The sequence below is a fragment of the Budorcas taxicolor genome, chromosome 24 (assembly GCF_023091745.1).
Source record: "Budorcas taxicolor isolate Tak-1 chromosome 24, Takin1.1, whole genome shotgun sequence".
Taxonomy (NCBI): Eukaryota; Metazoa; Chordata; class Mammalia; order Artiodactyla; family Bovidae; genus Budorcas; species Budorcas taxicolor.
The window spans coordinates 7076889-7096361 of record NC_068933.1 but is presented as its reverse complement, the minus strand read 5'-3'; the positions used below and the strand labels follow the sequence as shown (position 1 = coordinate 7096361).

Genomic DNA, 19473 nt, shown 5'->3' with positions numbered 1-19473 from the left:
CAATATTTTTAAAAATCACATTTAAAAATATTGCATTTTTAAAATATCACATGCAACTTTAAAAAAAATGCATTTTATGACTATGAAACTATTTTTTAACTTCAGAAATGCTCACCATGTACATATATATATATATATATATAATGGAATATTACTGAGACATAAAAAGGAGTGAAATCAGGTCATTTGTGATGATGTGGTTGGATCTAGTCTGTCATACACAGTGAAGTAAGTTAGAAAGAGAAAAACAAACATCACATATTTTAACACATATATATGGAATGTAGAAAAGTGATACAGATGAACCAAAGACAGAGAGGAAGGACCTGGGGACACAGCAGGGGAAGGAAAGCGTGGGACTCACTGGAAGAGCAGCACTGAGGCATACACCCACCACGCATGAGCAGACAGCGAGTGGGAGGCTGCTCTGTCACACAGGGAGCTCAGCTTGGGCTCTGTGACCACCTAGAGGGGTGGCGGGATGGGGCTGGGTGGGAGGGGGTCCAAGAGGGAGAGGATGTATGCGTACATGTAGCCGATTCACTTCCCTGTACAGCAGAAACTATTAATAAGATAATACTGTAGAGCAATCACACTCCCCATTAGAAAAGAAAAACGCTCACCACGCTGGGATCAGCATGCACTTCCTCGCCAGTAACTCCAGGGCATAGTGGGTTGCGGGTGCTGCGGGCTCCCCCAGCACAGTGCCCACACACACAGCCAGCTCCAGCTCGTTTCCACGAATCAGGTACGCCATAGCCAGCTTGCTCAATGAGAAGACAACGCCTTCAGTTTCACAGGCGATCGGCAGGATCATTACTCCCCGCCAAGCTCACAAAGTAGATCAAGCTGTATTAACCTAGAGCCGATTATTCTTAAAAGATGGTGAGTGTAGTATTTCTATAATGTACTTGTCCCTTCTCCAGGTGATCTTCCCAACCCAGGGACTGAACCCAGGTCCCCCAAATTGCAGGCAGATTCTTTACCATCTGAGCCACAGGGTACTTAGGCAAGGGCAACTACAATTTTCAATTTTCAGGTGGGAAAGCTGATAAAGGGACATAGAGTAATTTTTATAATTTAAGAGTTTCGAACTTTCGCTCACATTTTTGGAATTAATTAACAATGGTCTGTCTGCAATAGCCTCAACATGTCCTTCAGTCCATCAGAAAAAGTAAATTCTTAGAGTCTTCCTCAATAGTGTACAGTGATTATCAATTATCCCTTATGGTCAATGTATCTAAGGATACATGCAAAATAGAACCGATATCTTTACTTAACGGTTTTCCCATGACATTAGTGGATTGAGTGAAAAATAATTTAAAAACATAACTTGTGAAGAACATACTAAAGTGTATAAAAATAACTGCTTTCAAACGTCAGATATTCTGAATTCCAGGCAGTGATTTTTCCCTTCACATTAGTGCTTCTCATATATGATAAAAAGAGTAAGATTGTCACAAATATGTATCTTGTGATAAAAATTTAAAAATAGGTGAATAAAAGATTTCATAATCTGCAGAGTTAACCTGTGTTTACTGAGTATGGAATCGCTCAGGCTCAGAAAGCATATAAAACCAGATCTTACACAGAAAGTCACCGTGTCTTTCCCTCTCAAACATCAAGACACACGAGCCACCTTGAAATGTACCTCAATATTGTCCACAGCCAGGTGGCAACAGGCGGCTAGAACTGCTCGGCCATCCTGAAAATACCATTCTGCCAGCTCTCTGCAGGCTTCCTGCAGGAGTCTAGGAAGAAGCATACATATTCAATGGAAACACAAGGACTCCATCATAAAAGTGAATGGATGCTCTTTTATAATAAGCTGATTAAGGGCTCAAACAAGCTTTAATTGTATATCCTTGGTTTAGGTATAGGGATTGATTTGGGGGTAAAAATCAGGAAAGCAGTCTTTCTTAGTAGATGAGCTGACGAACCACCTCCCTCTCCTAACTTTTCCTCTTTTCAGAAAAGCCTAATTTTAAGAATTTTCTATCCTACACTAAATAATTTATGCCTCAGCTATAAGGGCAATTAACATGAAAAGGATTATAGGTTGAAGATTTATGTGGAGATGGGAATAGGGGTAGTGTATGTTGCTAACAGATCATTAAACGCCAAGTTTAGAAATGGCAGGGGATAGCAGCAAAGGACCAGGAAGGAATATGTCACTCTTAATACGCTTAACATTTTGTGGTCATTTTTCACTTGATAAGTGTCCTAAAAGTTAAATATCCTATTTTGTGGATCAATGATAGGAGCAAAGAGGAGACACAAAGAAAGGCAGATTATTAGATTTGAAAATGGTCAAAAGGCTGGAGAATCCTAATTTCTATTCCTTTTAAAAACATAAGTATTTATTTTTTTAGATTAAAAAGCTTACTGGATTACAGTTGATTTATACTGTTGTGTAGTTTCTTCTGTATAGCAAAGCACATACATACACCCACTCTTCCTTAGATTCTTTTCCCGTATAGGTCATTACAGAGTATTGAGTAAAGTTCCCTTGCTACACAGCGGGTCCTTATCAGTCATGTTTTATATATACTAGTGTGTATGTGTCAAGAGGCCAGGATGTTATTCTAGACGCCAACACCAGAGTGTGAATGATGTCAGGGAGATGCTATCCACACTGAGTCTATGGTGAAACATTCACAAATAGCATTTATTTTCACTGCTTCTCCTCCCCAGCAGGTTTGATCAGATTTTCAAGGATTTAGGTGCTTTATATGCAATTACTGTACTGAAATGCAGTTTGCTTTTCTGAAGCTATGCTAAGATGTGTGCAGGCTGGGTCTACGTGCCTGACTTTTCCCTCTCATCCAGGGGCAGATGCTGCGATGAAACGCGATTGCAGTGAGCAACGCGGTTGAGGACACGGGACAGCCAAGCGCTCTGTGTACAAGGAAGGATGACCTCAAAAGCCCCTAAAGGGAAACCAGCCACAAAATATATTGACTCCAAGCAAAGGACGAGTCGCTCACTCATTAAAGTCTTCCTTGTAGATATCATCAGAAAAAGAAGGTCCTTTGGGTGTCGAAACATGGAAGGTCTGCATATTTCCCTCACAAGCAGCCTGGAATTTAATGCAATCTTTGGTTAATCTTTGTCTGTTGATAATAGACCAACTTCAGAAAATTATTTTGAACAAAGTATATTCAAACCATGTTTGAAATTCATACTACAATTTGGAGATACCCTTAGAATTTGGAAAACAAGCCAACAAACAAGCCCATAAATTACACTGTATCAACACGAAGCATCAAGTCTACTTTAAAGAGTTGATCAAATGTACACAGTGTTCAGCAAAATAGACCAGACCAGAATTCAGAGATGCTTCTGTTTAAAGATCTAAAAGAAACTCAGTGTGATCAGAGCAAAGGCAGGGTGATGGAAATGGCCAGGAAAGAAGGCCAGGATACGGGCAGAGGCCAAGGCACCTTATGACTTTATCAATCACGTGAACACGACCACCCCCTCCCAAACTCGCCCCCACAAAGCTGTGCAGCCCATGTAAATTACGTGTTTTTACCTGTGCAACAAGCAGAGCTTCTTTAAGCTGACCTCTTGACATAAAAAAATGGACTAATTTTTTCACATCACCGATGGCTATGCAGTATGGAATGACGTCATCCTTATCTTCCTGGATTAACTGATCAGCTCTCCTAATAAAGTAACAACGTTTTTTATGAAATACTAATTTCAAGGTTCTCAGCTGGACTCAGATTTTCTGAAATGCTGAAAATATCTAAAATTTGATCAGCATTCACAAAGACTTAGCTTTATAATCACATCATTATTGGAAGATAAAAGTTTTCTGAAACAATACTATAGGCACTTGTTTCTTCCATAAAACATTGCAGATTTTCCTATTTTAAAGGCACTGAACAGGTCTTAAATCAATATAGCTTATCTACTAAAGTGAGAAATATATCTTTCTGAAAATAAGTTGTTACCTAGATATGTATGATGGAACATCTACTCTCAACTGGATTAATGTCTACTTTATTAAAGACAGAGAATTTTAAATGTTTTCATGGCACCGTAATGAATGGACAAACTCTAAATGCAAGCAGGCTAAAATCATTAAAAAGGATAATTCAAGAACACAGATATTGATAGTAAAATGCAAAACATTGTTAGTGGCCAAAGCAGGGTAGTTCAAAGAAAAATAATGTTCCAGATATTTGGGGGGGAAGGGGACCTGAGTTTGGAGATTATGGAGGATATACATGTGTCTGTCTGTCTCTTTCTTTCTGTATCCATCACTGTCTGTCTGTTTCTCTTTTCCTGTTTTTGGTTCCACTTTCTCAACGACCAACCTCATTAACTCCACTCTTAATGTTTAACCTTAGTTTTGTTGAAAACTAATCTGGCATATTTAATCTATGCTCGCATTTGCATTAAACTACATTTCAATTGCCAACCTCTGGGCGGGTGCAGTAGACACTTTTCACATGGTCTGCCTTCCCTGGCGGCTCAGATGGTAAAGAATCTACCTGCAATGCAGGAGACCTGGGTTCAATCCCTGAGTTGGCAAGATCCCCTGGAGAAGGAAATAGAAACCCACTCCAGTATTCTTGCCTGGAGAATTCCATGGAGAGAGGAGCCTGGTGGGCTACAGACACAGGTTTGCAGAGTCGGACATGACTGAGCAACTAACAGATCACTGTTAACAGTCTCCAGTTCTAGGGTTTTTCCCAACAAGGCTTTCACCATCTGACTCTGACTTCCCTGTTACAGCTGTTAAGAAACAACACTCTCTTCCTGGACATTTATAAGTTGGACTGAGAGACTGCCTTTCAATCTCTGCAAATGGTTGAATCCATAAAACATAAACCTGGAAGCTGAAGGGTGATGATTTTTTGGCCACCATGTGAACTAAGGAGCAGAGAAAAAAATAGGCAGGTTGGAACAAAATTGTTCTGTGACATAAATATCCTCCGCTAACTTGACTTTATTAAGGTCTCAGTGGGAGCAAGGACTTTACAATTGTTCAGTGAGGGTACATGAACTGAGAATCACTCAGGATTCTTAGAGCTTAGGATAAGGAGCCTGCAGTCTGAGGGCTGGAGCCAGCCTATTGCTTCACTTATTTGGGGAGAGTAGTTGCTGGAAACGGTCCCCTTTTTCTTGGTTAATGTGTTAATCCCCCTGGATTTCATGCTTAGTCTCTGATTGATTTTACTGGTACATGTGAGTCACAGCTGAATTTCTTCTAAACCATGAAACAAAAACCAAATGCTTCATTTTTAATGCCAGAAACAAGGTAATTACTCACTAAACAGTACTCGTCAGTAACTGGCACGTAGTGAGGACTAAATATTTGTGGAATGAATGAACAGGATAAAAAAGTCTTATGTTATGGGTTGGAATGCGTCCCCCTTACCGCCACCAAAAGATCCGTGGAAGCCCTAACCCACGTGCGTGCTTGAGTCTCTCCAGTCATGTCCGATTCTTTGCAACCCTATGGACTGCAGCCGACCAGGCTCCTCTGTCCATGGCATTTCCCAGGCAAGAATACTGGAGTGGGTTGCCATGCCCTCCTCCAAGGGATCTTCCCGACCCAGGGATAGAATATGTGTCTACTGCATTGCAGGCTGATTCTTTAAAGTGAATGTGACTTTATTTGGAAACTGGGTCTTCACTGAAATAGTTAATTAAGATAGGGTTATACCAGATTAGGGCAAACTCTAAATCTGATATGACCGGTATCCTCGTTCAAAAGGGGGGAATGTGGACTCAGAGACACATGGGGGATAATGCGTGTGAAGATAAGGGGGCCGCCGATGTGCCAAGGGCTGTAACCACCAGAAGCCAGGGGAGAAGAGTGGACCTGATTCCTTCTCGAAACCTCCAAGAGAAAGCAACCCTGCCGACAGCTTGATAGCGGATTTCTAGCCTTCAGAACCTCCAGAATCGGGAGAGAACACATTTCTGTGGTTTGAAACACTCCGCGGTCCTTTGTTATGGCAGCTCTAGTAAACCAATACACCTCAGAAAAAAATCCCATTTTCTGCATTCCATTCAAGGACATCCAGGTAACCTTGTTTAGCGGTAAAACATCTTTACCATCAGCACTACTTGACATCCATACATTTCAACTGCGATACATTAAGCAGTGAGCATGTCGACTGATCCGTCCCTTCCTCTATCAACATGTGGAAACCACTGCTCTTATCAGACGTCAGGTCAAATACAAAAATGCCAAAATGACTTATAACTGATTCATTTATTGTATCAGGAGATACAAAATTCAGTTATCATTTAAAACAACAAAAAAGTAAAAAATCCCAAGGCTACTAGCATATGTACATGTTGTTTCCATTTTAACAAAATGTTAAATGTCCATCTGGGCACAGACAGTCCGCCTCACCTCTGCATCAGCTTCTTCCAGTATTTCACAGACACGCTTGGAGCAACTGACAAGGCTTTGTCCCACTGGAACGGGAGAAAAGCAGAAACAGACCCATCTGGAGTGTGTGGTCTAACTCTTAACAGACATTTATTTTAAATGACCTCAAATCTATAATGTAAGTTTTTAAGCTGAATACACTCAGCAAAGCCACTCTCAGATGGTGGGACAGGAGCCATGCCTCTGCTTGGCTCTATTTCAGTCACCACCCACCTCTAGAAGGCAACTCACGTTCTCAATTTTAATAGGATGGATCCATCCTAACCTTTCTGGAGAACTCTGTTTTGCTAATTCTGTGCTCCCTAAAGATTGGGACGTGCCAGAGGAGCACTCTTCAGCAGCTGACCCTCAGAGAAGACGCTTCTCTGGGCCAGCGTGTCCATGGGATTTCCCCAGCAAGAATACTGGACTGGGCTGCCATTTTTCTCTCCAGGGCTTGCTTAGAAAAGCACCCGTGTTGGGCTCCATCCCTGGAGCTCCTGATCCTGTTGCCTGGGTGGGAAATGCATATCTAATGATGCATCTATTGATAACAACGCTGACACTGCTCCCCGGGATCTCCCTGCAATAGCTCCCGCTCTGAGGCACACCCTTGACATCAGGTTAGCAGAGGACCAACCAGACCTGGAGAAAGACAAGCTTGAAATTGAGTATTTAACTAAGAATACTGTGTTAAACTCTCCTGATTTTGCTTTAACAGCCCATTACCTCTCCAAGTTCAACCATCAGCTCACAGTATCTCTGAACCTGTCCCAGCCGCAAGTGTATCTGGGCAGCTTCCTTCAGTCTTTCCTCTTTGGTAGGGACACCAATACCACCACCAAATTTGGACATCTTCACTGTGGTGAGTTCTTGGGCTTCAGACTGGGTACGAAGAAAATGAAATTTCCTGAATTTTGTTACACAAGAGCTAGTGATAATTATAAAAGCATAATATGGAAACACACTATAAACAAAGAGCTGGAAATCAAATATTTTTTAAAAACCACTGCTTTTTGTCTAAAAAGTATAACACTTCTTTAAACGTAATATTTTGTTATGATAGAGAGTGGGGTTCAGATGTGGCTGGTGCTGGTGGGAAGAGGCTGAATCCAATTTTTCATAAAACTCACCAGAAATCCAGAGGTCAAAAGGTAGTGAATGATAAAATAGTATACGACTAGTGGGAAAAAAATATATAAAGGATTTTAATGAAAACCTAAAAATTACTGGCTCACTCTCGTTGGCTTCTATAGTGCCAAAGGTAACTGTTATAGTCATTAGGTGCTTGTAATCAAAGCAGAGACATTACTTTGCCAACAAAGGTCCATCTAATCAAGGCTATGGCTTTTCCCAGTAGTCGTGTATGGACGTGAGAGCTGGACATAAAGAAAGCTGAGCGCTGAAGAACTGATGCTTTTGCACTGTGGTGTTGGAGAAGACTCGTGAGTCCCTTGGACTGCAAGGAGATCCAACCAATCCATCCTAAAGGAGATCAGTCCTGGGTGTTCATTGGAAGGACTGATGTTGAAGCTGATACTCCAATACCTTGGCCACCTGATGGGAAGAGCTGACTCACTGGAAAAGACCCTGATGCTGGGAAACACGGAAGGTGGGAGGAGAAGGGGACAACAGAGGATGAGATGGTTGGATGGCATCACTGACTCAATGGACATGGGTTTAAGTAAACTCCGGGAGTCGGTGATGGACAGGGAGGCCTGGTGTGCTGCAGTCCATGGGGTCGCAAAGAGTCAGACATGACTGAGCAACCGAACTGAACTGACTGAATCAAAGAAGGACTTCTTTATGGAAATGACTGTTTGTTATACCATCAAATCCACACCCCTGGCACGATGCTCCCCATGGTCTAACAGTTAAGTCAACCACTGATACTTCAAATATAAAAGCTTTTTCTTCTTTCTCATCCCAGGACTGGTTTGCTATTGGCACTGCATATCACTTCATGTACAAGGTGTACTGAAATCCATTAAAGGATAAGATATGATCATTTTTAACAACACATATCCCAGAAAACAGTCTAGCAGGCCTCTGAGACAAAAATCACACACATGATCATCCGGTAATAGGGTAAAGGTAAAGCATTTCAAGGATCTTCCAAGTGACATTTGAAGAATTTCATGAGACTCAATCTGTGGAAATCATGACTGCCTTAGTCTGTTACCAAATAATTCATACTATCATGATCAATTTTCATTGAAGATTTGCCTCTTCAGTGTTCATTTATTTTAGCTTCTCCAATCTAATTATATACATTAAAATAATTTTCATATTTTAATGACAAAAAGGCAAAAGTAATTTTTGTTTTAGCACAGCACAACTGCATATGCTACTTACCGTTCTGAATTTAATCAGATGCTTCAAGTGCATTATTCCTTTGCAGTAGTTCTGAGGAAGTAAGCTATCATCTTGCCCTTTTATCACTGCAACTAAGTTCCATAAATTATCACTGCCACCTGGAGGCTAAAAAGTTGATACAGGACACCCAAAGACATAACATGAAGTAAAAACTTCAGAGCATTTTGCATCTTTAAAAATATAATGCAGGCATATAAAACCTGAGAAATTAACAAAACAATATTTTCCTTATCGTTGATTTTTTTTTAAAGAAATTTGTGTCTCTTTGTTTTTATTTGTGGTTTTGACCACACACCAAGCAGCATGCAGGGTCTTAGTTCCCTGAGTAGGGAACGAAGCCAGACCCCTGTACTGGGACGTGCCGTCTTACTCACTGGACCACCAGGGAGATTCCTACCTTACTTACAGTTTCCGGTTCCCATTTGCTTTCTCACACTGGGACAACACATGCAAACGTGCATTTCAGGACAAAAAGTCGTCATGACTCTTTTTGGCTAAAGGGGAAATTTTCACATTTAATGCCTACAATACTTACAGATAAACATTCTGAAAACCATCTGAGTTTTTTCACATGAAGGTTTCCACTTAGTTTCTCTATCTCCTGTTTGATATCTCTTGACACTTTGCCACAGAGCAGAGGGGGCGCGCCCGGCTCTATGGCAGAATCTGGAGAAGGGACACAACCTAATAAGGAAAGAGCGCTTATCAAACCGTATTTAGAAAGAAGGCCTAATACGTGCAGGGTTTCAACACCTGTGTTCCCGATGATTTCTTCCCAGGATCTGTCTGCCAGAATATTTATTTGTAAAGGAGTGATTAATGGTGTTAATGACCAGAGTCTCACTGTAGAGTCCCGGGAGCACGAGGCCATTGTGAAGGGGCGGCGCGGGTGGCATGTTAAACCTGGTGGAAGAAATAAAGCCATTTACTAAAGGAAGCGCTGACAAATTTTTATTTATATGTACCTCCTAAGTGTGAGAAGTGTTAGTCCCTCAGTTGTATCTGACTCTTTGTGACCCTGTGGACAGTAGCCTGTCAGGCTCCCCTGTCCATGGGATCCTTCAGGCAAGAAGACTGGAGTGCGTTAGTTAGGGTTAGCTTCCTTCAATTATCATTTTGCATTCGTAATTCAACTACTTAACCCCATCCATGTTTGGGTGCTACAAATGAGAGCAAAGTAATGTGCAAAAGAAATTTGATTTTCCATTCCCAACTCATTTATACTACAAAACTTTGTACTATATTAAAAAATAAAACACTGCCCTAAATATCTTAGAATACAGGTAAAGGAATGGCTCAGTTCAGTTCAGTTCAGTCGCTCAGTCGTGTCTGACTCTTTGCAACCCCATGAATCGCAGCAAGCCAGGCCTCCCTGTCCCTCACCAACTCCCGGAGTTCACTCAGACTCAGGTCCATCGAGTTGCTGATGCCATCCAGCCATCTCATGCTCTGTCATCCCCTTCTCCTCCTGCCCCAAATTCCTCCCAGCATCACAGTCTTTTCCAATGAGTCAACTCTTCGCATGAGGTGGCCAAAGTACTGGAATTTCAGCTTTAGCATCAGTCCTTCCAAAGAAATCCCAGAGCTCATCTCCTTTAGAATGGACTGGTTGGATCTCCATGCAGTCCAAGGGACTCTCAAGAGTCTTCTCCAACACCACAGTTCAAATGCATCAATTCTTTGGCACTGAGCTTTCTTCACAGTCCAACTCTCACATCCATACATGACTACTGGAAAAACCATAGCCTTGACTAGATGGACCTTTGTTGGCACAAGGCTAAGTAATGTCTCTGCTTTTGAATATGTTATCTAGGTTGGTCATAACTTTCCATCCAAGGAGTAAGCGTCTTTTAATTTCATGGCTGCAATCACCATCTGCAGTGATTTGGAGCCCAGAAAAATAAAGTCTGACACTGTTTCCACTCTTTCCCTGTCTATTTCCCATGAAGTGATGGGACCAGATGCCATGATCTTCGTTTCCTGAACGTTGAGCTTTAAGCCAACTTTTTCACTCTCCTCTTTCACTTTCATCAAGAGGCTTTTTAGTTCCTCTTCACTTTCTGCCATAGGGGTGGTGTTATCTGCATATCTGAGTTTATTGATACTTCTCCCGGCAATCTTGATTCCAGCTTGTGCTTCTTCCAGCCCAGTATTTCTCATGATGTACTCTGTGTGTAAGTTAAGTAAGCAGGGTGACCAGACCACCTGACCTGCCTCTAGAGAAACCTATATGCAGGTCAAGAAGCAACAGTTAGAACTGGACATGCCACAACAGACTGGTTCCAAATAGGAAAAGGAGTACGTCAAGGAATGGCTAGATAAGTCATAACTAAGTTATGACTGATTTCCTGTTTTACAACTTACTGTTGGGGTGATGGAAAGTGAGAAAAACCCAAGCCTCACAGGTGAATATGTGCAAGGGTGTGTGTGGGGGGTGTGTGTGCTTCTCTGCAGAGACAGAGACACCACAGTGCTAACAACAGCTATCTTCTAATCTTTTCTGGGGGTGTTTTCTATTTTCTTCTGGGCATTCTGCTATTGAAATAGTAAACTTCTTGAATGCATACTTTCCAATAAGGTAAGTCTTATTTCAAAATGAAACACTGTTAAGATTTCTTCAAAAATACTGTATTCCTCAGAAACTGAATCATTAATACAGCAAAGTTTAGAAGTACATGAGAAACACTTTACCATATACATCTGCACCGTGATCACACACAGTATCCAAACATATTCCTTCTCGTGTGTCCCACACTTTTATAGTATAGTCCCAGCTGCCAGATATTAGCAGGTATGGGATCTCAGTATTCCACATCAGTCCCCTCACAGGTGCCGTGTGTCCACTAAGAATATTTATGCACGCATCTTGAGTGTAATCCCAGATTCGAACAGAACTGAAAACAGAATATTATACATAAATACCATTTAACTTATAATTTATCTAAAGGGTCAATATATTTTTAATAGAGCATATATTGTTAGTGATTATTTCTTAGCATACTGAAAAAGCAGTTTATGTTTCAAGATATGCTGATTCTCCACAGCAGAAAGAATGAATAATTAGTTGGGTTACAGCCAGGCTATTACAATATTTCTTCTTTACTTCTGCTGGTCATTTGCTACTGATACTACATATATGACTTCACAATTTATGTTTGGAAAAATTGCTTTCTTAAATTATCCAGAGCAGATAAAGCTGAAGAAAAAATATGACTAACAACATGTATACAATCATTTAAATGCACTCAGACTATCTGTATCATGAAAATATAGCATATATGATGATGGATATTATCTGAAAAGTCAATTCCTATCTATGCTTCTTAAAAAAGACTTTATTGGAGGATAATGACTTTACAATGCTGTGTTAGTTTCCGCTGTACAAAAGTGAACCAGCTATATGTATACACACCCTCCCTCTTTGGCCTCCCAGGCCCCCATCCCACCCCTCTAGGTCACTACAGAGCTCTATGCTTTTATCAACACAGTAAACAGTTCATGCTTATGTCAGTAAAATAAGTTTCTTAGCCTGTGGAATCACTCTCAGATCAAGTACAAAATTTAAATACAAATGGATTCATACTATTACTGGAGTTTAGTGAGTGTAGAATACAAATACTATTAAAGTAAAATTTTAACTCAAAATCAGTTTAAGACCTCCAGATGCCAACTCTGGTTGGATAACTCATAATCATCTTTTAGTTACAGATTTATATCAACCTGAAAATATCAAAATATCAATACTCCAAAGGTTATATTACAGCATTAGAAGATACATCACTTTTTTATTTAAGGCATATATCTCTTTCTGCTTTATATTAAAAAAAACTTTTCTTCTCTTTTATACTAGGACAGGATAATGTGGCTACTATTACAACTTTTACTAGCACAAAGTAAGACTTTTCTTACCTAAATTTATCTCCTATTCAAAGAGCCTAAACTATGCAAATACATCTGGATATAAAATACAGACAAGATTTCAGAAACTTTCACAAACCCAGAAAAAAATGTTAAATCATTCTCAGTTCTAAAATATCTTCTCTTCACGCTAACACATATAATCATCTTTTATTTCATTCTTAATGAAAACAGAGTACACCTGTTTTCCATATTAGATATGAGAACATTCTTAAAAATAAACTCTTCTTTATATTTTACAAAGATTTACTGTTTCAGACATTTTCCCCAACAGACCCTTCTACAATTTTCGTTTCTGTTAACTCTGTTCTTAGCAAGATAGAAACAAGCATCTACAGCAAGCACAGTAACCTCCTCCAGGGGATTTTCCCAACCCAGGAATGACCCCAGGTCTCTAGCACTGCAGGAAGATTCTTTACCATCTGAGCCATCAGGGAAGCCCAAATAAGGACACAGAAAGTGTGAATATGACATTAAGTAAGGAAAAATTTTTACGTGTGCAGTTAGATACTTGTTAACTGTCTACTTATTAAGTACATGTTTAGAATAGTTCCACATACAAGTTGGATAATATAAATAAGCACATTTCTAGAAAATTGCAAGCTTATGAGTTTCAGGACTAGAAACAAGAATCCAAAAGTACATACCCGTCATCAGAGCCGCTGCAGAGAGTCCCCTCCCTCAGAGGTGACCATCGCACATGGAACACTTTCTCCGTGTGCCCACTGAACACCTTCAGTGGCTGATCCGAGCTGGTGGCCACATAATAGACACGGACATTTTTGTCTTCACAGCCCGTGGCTATCATGTCTCTGAAACATCATCAACGGCCCATTAAAAAAATGAAAGGGTTGATAATACCTGGTACTGACAGTTTTTAAATGTACACTGTACTGATTTCTAAAACCAGAATGCTCTGCTCCCTTCATGAAGTTACACTACAAACTGATGTAAGCAAAAACATCATTTATAGAAACTGCTCTACTGCAGTTAGTTTCTCAAGCTTCCCTTTTAATCAGGTAAATTCTTTATTTTCCTCAGATGAGAGATAATGGTATATTTACTTCTCTACGTTTGTTTTTTCAAGATGCCAGGATTCATAACTTCAATATTTCTCAGACCTTTATATTTTACAACTATTGAAAAGGGTCCCAAATGGTCATTGATTGAAATTTGCTGAATTGCTGGTAGGCAAGTTATGAATTACTACCAGCCCTGACTGCTAGTAGATTTTTTTTTGCGGTACTGGTAGAATTAACAATGTTTCCCCCAGAAGTGTACTAGAAAACTCCCCAAAGACCAGGGTTGACTCATCTGATAGTAAGCCAGTCACAGTCCTGGTTTTCCAATTCTCTTTGGTGGTCTCCCCAACTTGAGATGCTTAACTGTTTGATCCAGAAGAATCCTTTGGAAATATAATATGTGGGTATGATCTTTAAATGATCATTGCTCATTATTCTTAAGAGAGTGAGACAAGCTAAGCAACTAGCTAGACCCTAGTGGTCATGCCTGGAGTACCAGTGGAATTCAAGTACTAGGCAGACCTGTGAAATCATGAACCAGACATGACAGTCTCTCCAAGGAACATTAACAATCATAGAAACAGTCCCCAGGCCCAAAGGTAAAGAGGGAAAGCTACATATTTTCTAGCTTTCCAATTGTCATCAAAACCTTCTCCAAACTTCGAACTGCTGATTTTTGTCATATCGGTTATAATAGCTATATTTATTAAAGCTTGTAAGTCAAAAATACAGAAATCTTTAAACCAGCATGCTGGTTGGTCTGTGAATGCATAGATTACATGCACCCAAGGCTCACTGATAAACAGGCTTATTTCTCTATGTGGGAAAATATATTTTGCATAATATAAATACTTACATGTACACAGGAGTATATTTTATATATGTATATGCAGATACACAGATACAAAATCTTAGAAATGAAAAAGATTTTTTAAATGTACACACAGCTATCCAAATTATAAATTCAGGAATATGAATAAACTTTTATAAATTCAAGATGTTTTTCACTTATCTCCTAAGACACTAAGTGGAATATAAATACAGAAATTAGAACATTTAGAAAAGATTTTTAAAAACAAAAATGAAATGTCAAAATGAAAAACGAAATTTATTAGACAGCCTTACCAGTAAACACAAAAGTTAAGTATAAAGGACATTTTTTTTTTAAAGCTTTCTTAACCAACAAAGCATACTGCATTCATATCTTTTTTCCCCCCTGAATGGTCAAATTCTTAAATTTTTATTAACCCTATAAAGGAGGGAAATAAGAATGTGGGACGGTTCTGTTGATCAGATACAAGGTAATTCTACTCATTTGCGTGTTCAACAAGTATTTACTACACGTCTACTTTTTCAAGGCATGGTGAGGGTTAGAAGCACAGTGTTTTAGTAAGAATATACTACAAAAAATAGAGAACCATTGCTTATCTCAGGGAGAGGTAGCCAATTTACAACTAAAACTTAATTTTCTGATGTTAAGTGTCCTAAGGTGTGTGATACTACAGGGTAAATTTATCTAAGATGGGGCTCATGGAAGACTTTTCTGCAGAAGTCGTTCCTGAGCTGAGAGACAGGGAGAAGTTATTTATGCCCAGGTCAGGGTGGACTGGGTGGGGTGGGGTGGGAAGTAGAATCCTAGATGCAGGTGAAAACAGGAGCAAAAGCCTGGGGCAAAAATGAGCTGACTGGTTCAAGAAGCTGAAAGCCACTGTGGCCGGACGTTAGCAGCAGAGGTAGCAAGGCCTGGAAGGAGATAAGGCACAGAGGAGCCAGCTTATACAGGGGTTGCCTGGCTAGGACTCTGCACGTCATCCCAACATCAATGGGAAGCTGCTGGGAGATTTAAGCAACAGAAAGCTGTGCTCACATCTGCATTTTTCAAAGCAGAAGTTTGACTTCTTAAATACAATTTGTTGTTCTTGTTCAGTCGCTCAGTCATGGCCAACTCTTCACAGCCCCAAGGACTGAACCATGCCAGGCATCCCTGTCCTTCACTATCTCCCATGTATTTGATGGGATTTATTTGATCCCACATATTTGATGGCATATAAATGTAATTTATATCCTGTCAAAGAGAGGTGTGAAACACAATATTCTTGGAAGTGCAATGGCTTAAAGGATCAATTTTAGTGGAGGTTTGATGTGGATTAATTTTTAAATCTAAGCTGATCTTTACATGGTAAATACCAGGTTCTTAAGCAAGGGTGACCTTTCAAAACCATCCTAAGTTCCACGTCTTGGGAAATCACCCCATGTCGCAGCATTCCTATCAGGTGGAGGCAATGGAAAGCCACGGGGACAATGCACCACAGAGATTTCTAACAGGGTTTAGAGCAAGGGCCACATCCCTCAGAAGCCACACACAGACCGGACTGACTTCCATTTTCATTAGTGAGCTGTATGCTTTTCCCTGAAGCAGCAGCAAGTTGTTTGAAAGTAGGGATCAATATTTCTAAATCATGTAAAAACTTCATGGAATAAAAACAGATGGGTAAACACGCAGTTACAAGACGAGATAAGGGGAATATTACCTAAAAAGAGCGATGAATATTACTTATGAGAATAACATCAAACTTTATGGTTATTCAAAATCTGCTAAGTGTAATTATTACTTATTTCAGGAAAAAATACTTACTTGTTGTTTTGGCTCCAATCGCAACCAAATACTGCAGCTGGATGTCTGTATTTGTGTAGTATTTTACCATCAATTGTTCGAATTATACTGAAATTAAGTGTAATATGTTAATAGAAAATTACAACATTCTAAATACGTTATTCAAAGGAAGAAAGCCAAAACTACATAATTTAAACAAAAGTGTTTTAGGGTAGAGACCTTGTCTGCAAAGCACAGGGAACATTTAAAAGTACCATGTAAATGATATTATCATTATGATAAGTATATTTACATCACATAGTATTAATTATGGCAACCCACTGAAACCTATTTAAAGGAGATACTTTCTTATTTAGAAAATATTTTATTTAGGAAATGCATAGTATAATACATATATTTTAAAACACAAGCATTAGATTTTCAGCTTCAAAATTTAACAGTGGAAAATTTATGTTTAAAACAACTCATTTACAGTGTTGGTTGTTATGTATTATTACACCAAGTCTAAGACATGTTAGTCATTATAATATTTTCATGGCACATTTTTAAGGGATACAACTAGAAATCTGGAGGAGCCCTTCTCCCCAAATACATTCCATACACTTTTAATGCAAAAACAAATGAAGCTTAAGACCCTACTGTTGGAGTAGGAAATGGCAACCTATCCAGTATTCTTGCCTAGAAAATTCCATGGGCAGAGGAGCCTGGTGGGCCACAATGCATGGAGTCGCAGAGAGTCGGACATGACTGGGCACACAATATCCTTCTATTATTATTACCATAATACAAGGGCTATTAATTCCATTAGGAACACAAAGCTGTGTGTAAATTAATGTACTGCAAAGTTTTAAAAGTCTTTGGAAAAGACCCTTTTAAAATATCCCTGCTATGTGAAAGTGAACGTGTTAGTCGTTCAGCCTTGTCTGACTTCTTGTGAACCCGTGGACTATAGCCCACCAGGCTTTACTGTCCATGGAATTCTCTAGGCAAGAATACTGGAGTGGGCAGCCATTCCCTTCTCCAGGGGATCTTTCTAGGCCTACCAAAACTTTTGAAGCTACTAGGGATTGGTGGTAACCTATACTTACAAATGTTTAGTGATTGACTGTGGTATTTAAGTAAGTTAATGCCCTGAAAATACACGGTAAAGCTAACTGCTGCTAAGTCGCCTCAGTCGTGTCCGACTCCGTGTGACCCCACAGATGGCAGCCCACCAGGCTCCCCTGTCCATGGGATTTTCCAGGCAAGAGTACTGGAGTGGGGTGCCATTTCCTCCTCCAGGGGACCTTCCTAACTGAGGGATCGAACCTGGGTCTCATCTGCTGCACTGGCAGGCTGGTTCTTTACCACTAGTGCCCCCTGGGAAGCCACCATAAACAATATTTATGATAGCTGGCAGAGCTGTACAAACAGAATCTTATCAAATATTTTAATACAGGTGCTAACATGAGACACTTATATTATCAAATGCATCCTTATGAACAGTGTGATTTCATACGCAGTACTTACCAGTAACCATCACCACTGCAGGTTGCTATTCTTTTGGAATCTTTATGACTCCAGGCAATGCAGAATATCCCATTTTTTCCATGCTTCAAAAAATGCAAAATACCTATCAATAAGAAATAATTCACCCCTTTTTTCTCTTATTTATTTACTTCTTCTAATATTACTTTTCTATTAGCAACTTGCTCTAGATGATGCTACAGACATTATTGTGAACGACAGAAAGCTGAATATACACTTTAAGAATGCATAAAGCTGTCACACTTAAGAAACAGAACCACTGTTTTAAGACATAAAGTGGGTGGCTCTATTTCCTTTTCGGGGACACTGATAAAGGCCCAACGTCTGTCAGTCATCTGTAGAATCAAGCTCAGCTTTATACCTTTTTCTGGGAAAGCCTACCTTTCCCATAATGATGAAGATAACTTATAGTTTTCAAACCCAATGGTATTAAAACTACAGTAAAAGAGATACTGAAAGCAACTATTATTATTGATTGTTCTAAATTTCTAAATTTTATTTTTATAAAACAAAGGTTTAAGGTTATTACTATAACAAATCTCTACATTTATCCGTATTCTTGGACTGGAGAAGGGTAAAGGAATATAATCACAGGTTTTAAAAACACAAAGGATACAATCTATACACAGGAATGTCACTCATCAACTAGGTAATGGGTGTGATCAATTCATTTCCAAGTTTCCCAGCATCTTGGTGTCTTGTGACCTAAGTACCTTTTCATTAGCACTAGGCGGCCCCAACCTGACAGCCAGCCCCAAGCATCCAGGACGTCCCTTATGTCATTCATGGCTTTCCCAGTGTCCAGAAGCACAGTTAGAACCAGTATCAAAATTGCTTAAATTTAGGATAATAAATGTGGGAAAAATGAACACTTCTGGCTTCAATTAACTGTTACATGGGCCTCACAAAATAAAAAGCAGGACATTACTGACCCTTAAGTGCACTGAGTTCATGAGGATGAACTCAGCTAATGGAGAACCCCGACTCCTTCAACTGAATGAGTCTAAAGACCTTCTCCATTCCTGTGTCCGTCCTTATAAAGATGGACCCCCCTCAAAAAAGGTTAAAATAGTAAACTGAAGACCACCTTAGTAAAACAGCCTTAAAGCTCCAGAGAAAAAGTCACTTTAGTCTCCTCTTAACACCAGCCACAATTTAAGTACAGTAATCACTGTAATCACTTGAATGAAATTTCAAGAGATTGAGGGACAATCCTAGACCCTGTTCATACCTTCCTCCCTTCACAGCTAACGCACTGTCAGTGAGATTATGTATGTTTTGCAAATATTAACAGAACTCAGGAAAAAAGTAGAAGGACAATTCAACTCCAAGTAGAAGAAGTACAGTCTGTGACACTGCAAAGAGGAGAGAGGGAGATTTTACAATGTGTTATGGAAAAATGGAATTTGAGACTCAGAAGAACTAAAACATCCAACTTTACCATCTTATAGGTGAACAATCAGGCTCAAGGCAATAAAATGATTCTATGTCAAAAGCTAATCAGTGACAAAATTGGGACTGTGATTTGGGACACATTCTGAGCTTAGTCTTTTTCTAACTTTTGAGTGTTTGCCTAGACAATTTTGTGGAGGATGACTTAAAATTCCTTTGAATCTCTA

At 39.6% G+C, this 19473-nt stretch overlaps 1 protein-coding gene across 1 annotated transcript in view; it reads right to left on the bottom strand.

Annotated features, from left to right (window-relative positions):
- The window catches only part of WDR17 (WD repeat domain 17), a 49804-nt gene that overhangs the window by 11251 nt on the left and 19080 nt on the right, over window positions 1-19473 (bottom strand). The window contains exons 10-22 of the mRNA XM_052661371.1: window positions 17837-17919; window positions 16349-16435; window positions 13339-13503; window positions 11465-11667; window positions 9527-9676; window positions 9309-9439; window positions 8753-8878; window positions 7127-7282; window positions 6380-6444; window positions 3536-3668; window positions 2988-3079; window positions 1652-1751; window positions 624-763 (exon numbers count right to left, since the gene is read on the bottom strand). Of these exons, the coding sequence (XP_052517331.1) occupies window positions 624-763; window positions 1652-1751; window positions 2988-3079; window positions 3536-3668; window positions 6380-6444; window positions 7127-7282; window positions 8753-8878; window positions 9309-9439; window positions 9527-9676; window positions 11465-11667; window positions 13339-13503; window positions 16349-16435; window positions 17837-17919 (1631 nt within the window). The remainder of the gene's footprint in view (window positions 1-623; window positions 764-1651; window positions 1752-2987; window positions 3080-3535; window positions 3669-6379; window positions 6445-7126; window positions 7283-8752; window positions 8879-9308; window positions 9440-9526; window positions 9677-11464; window positions 11668-13338; window positions 13504-16348; window positions 16436-17836; window positions 17920-19473) is intronic.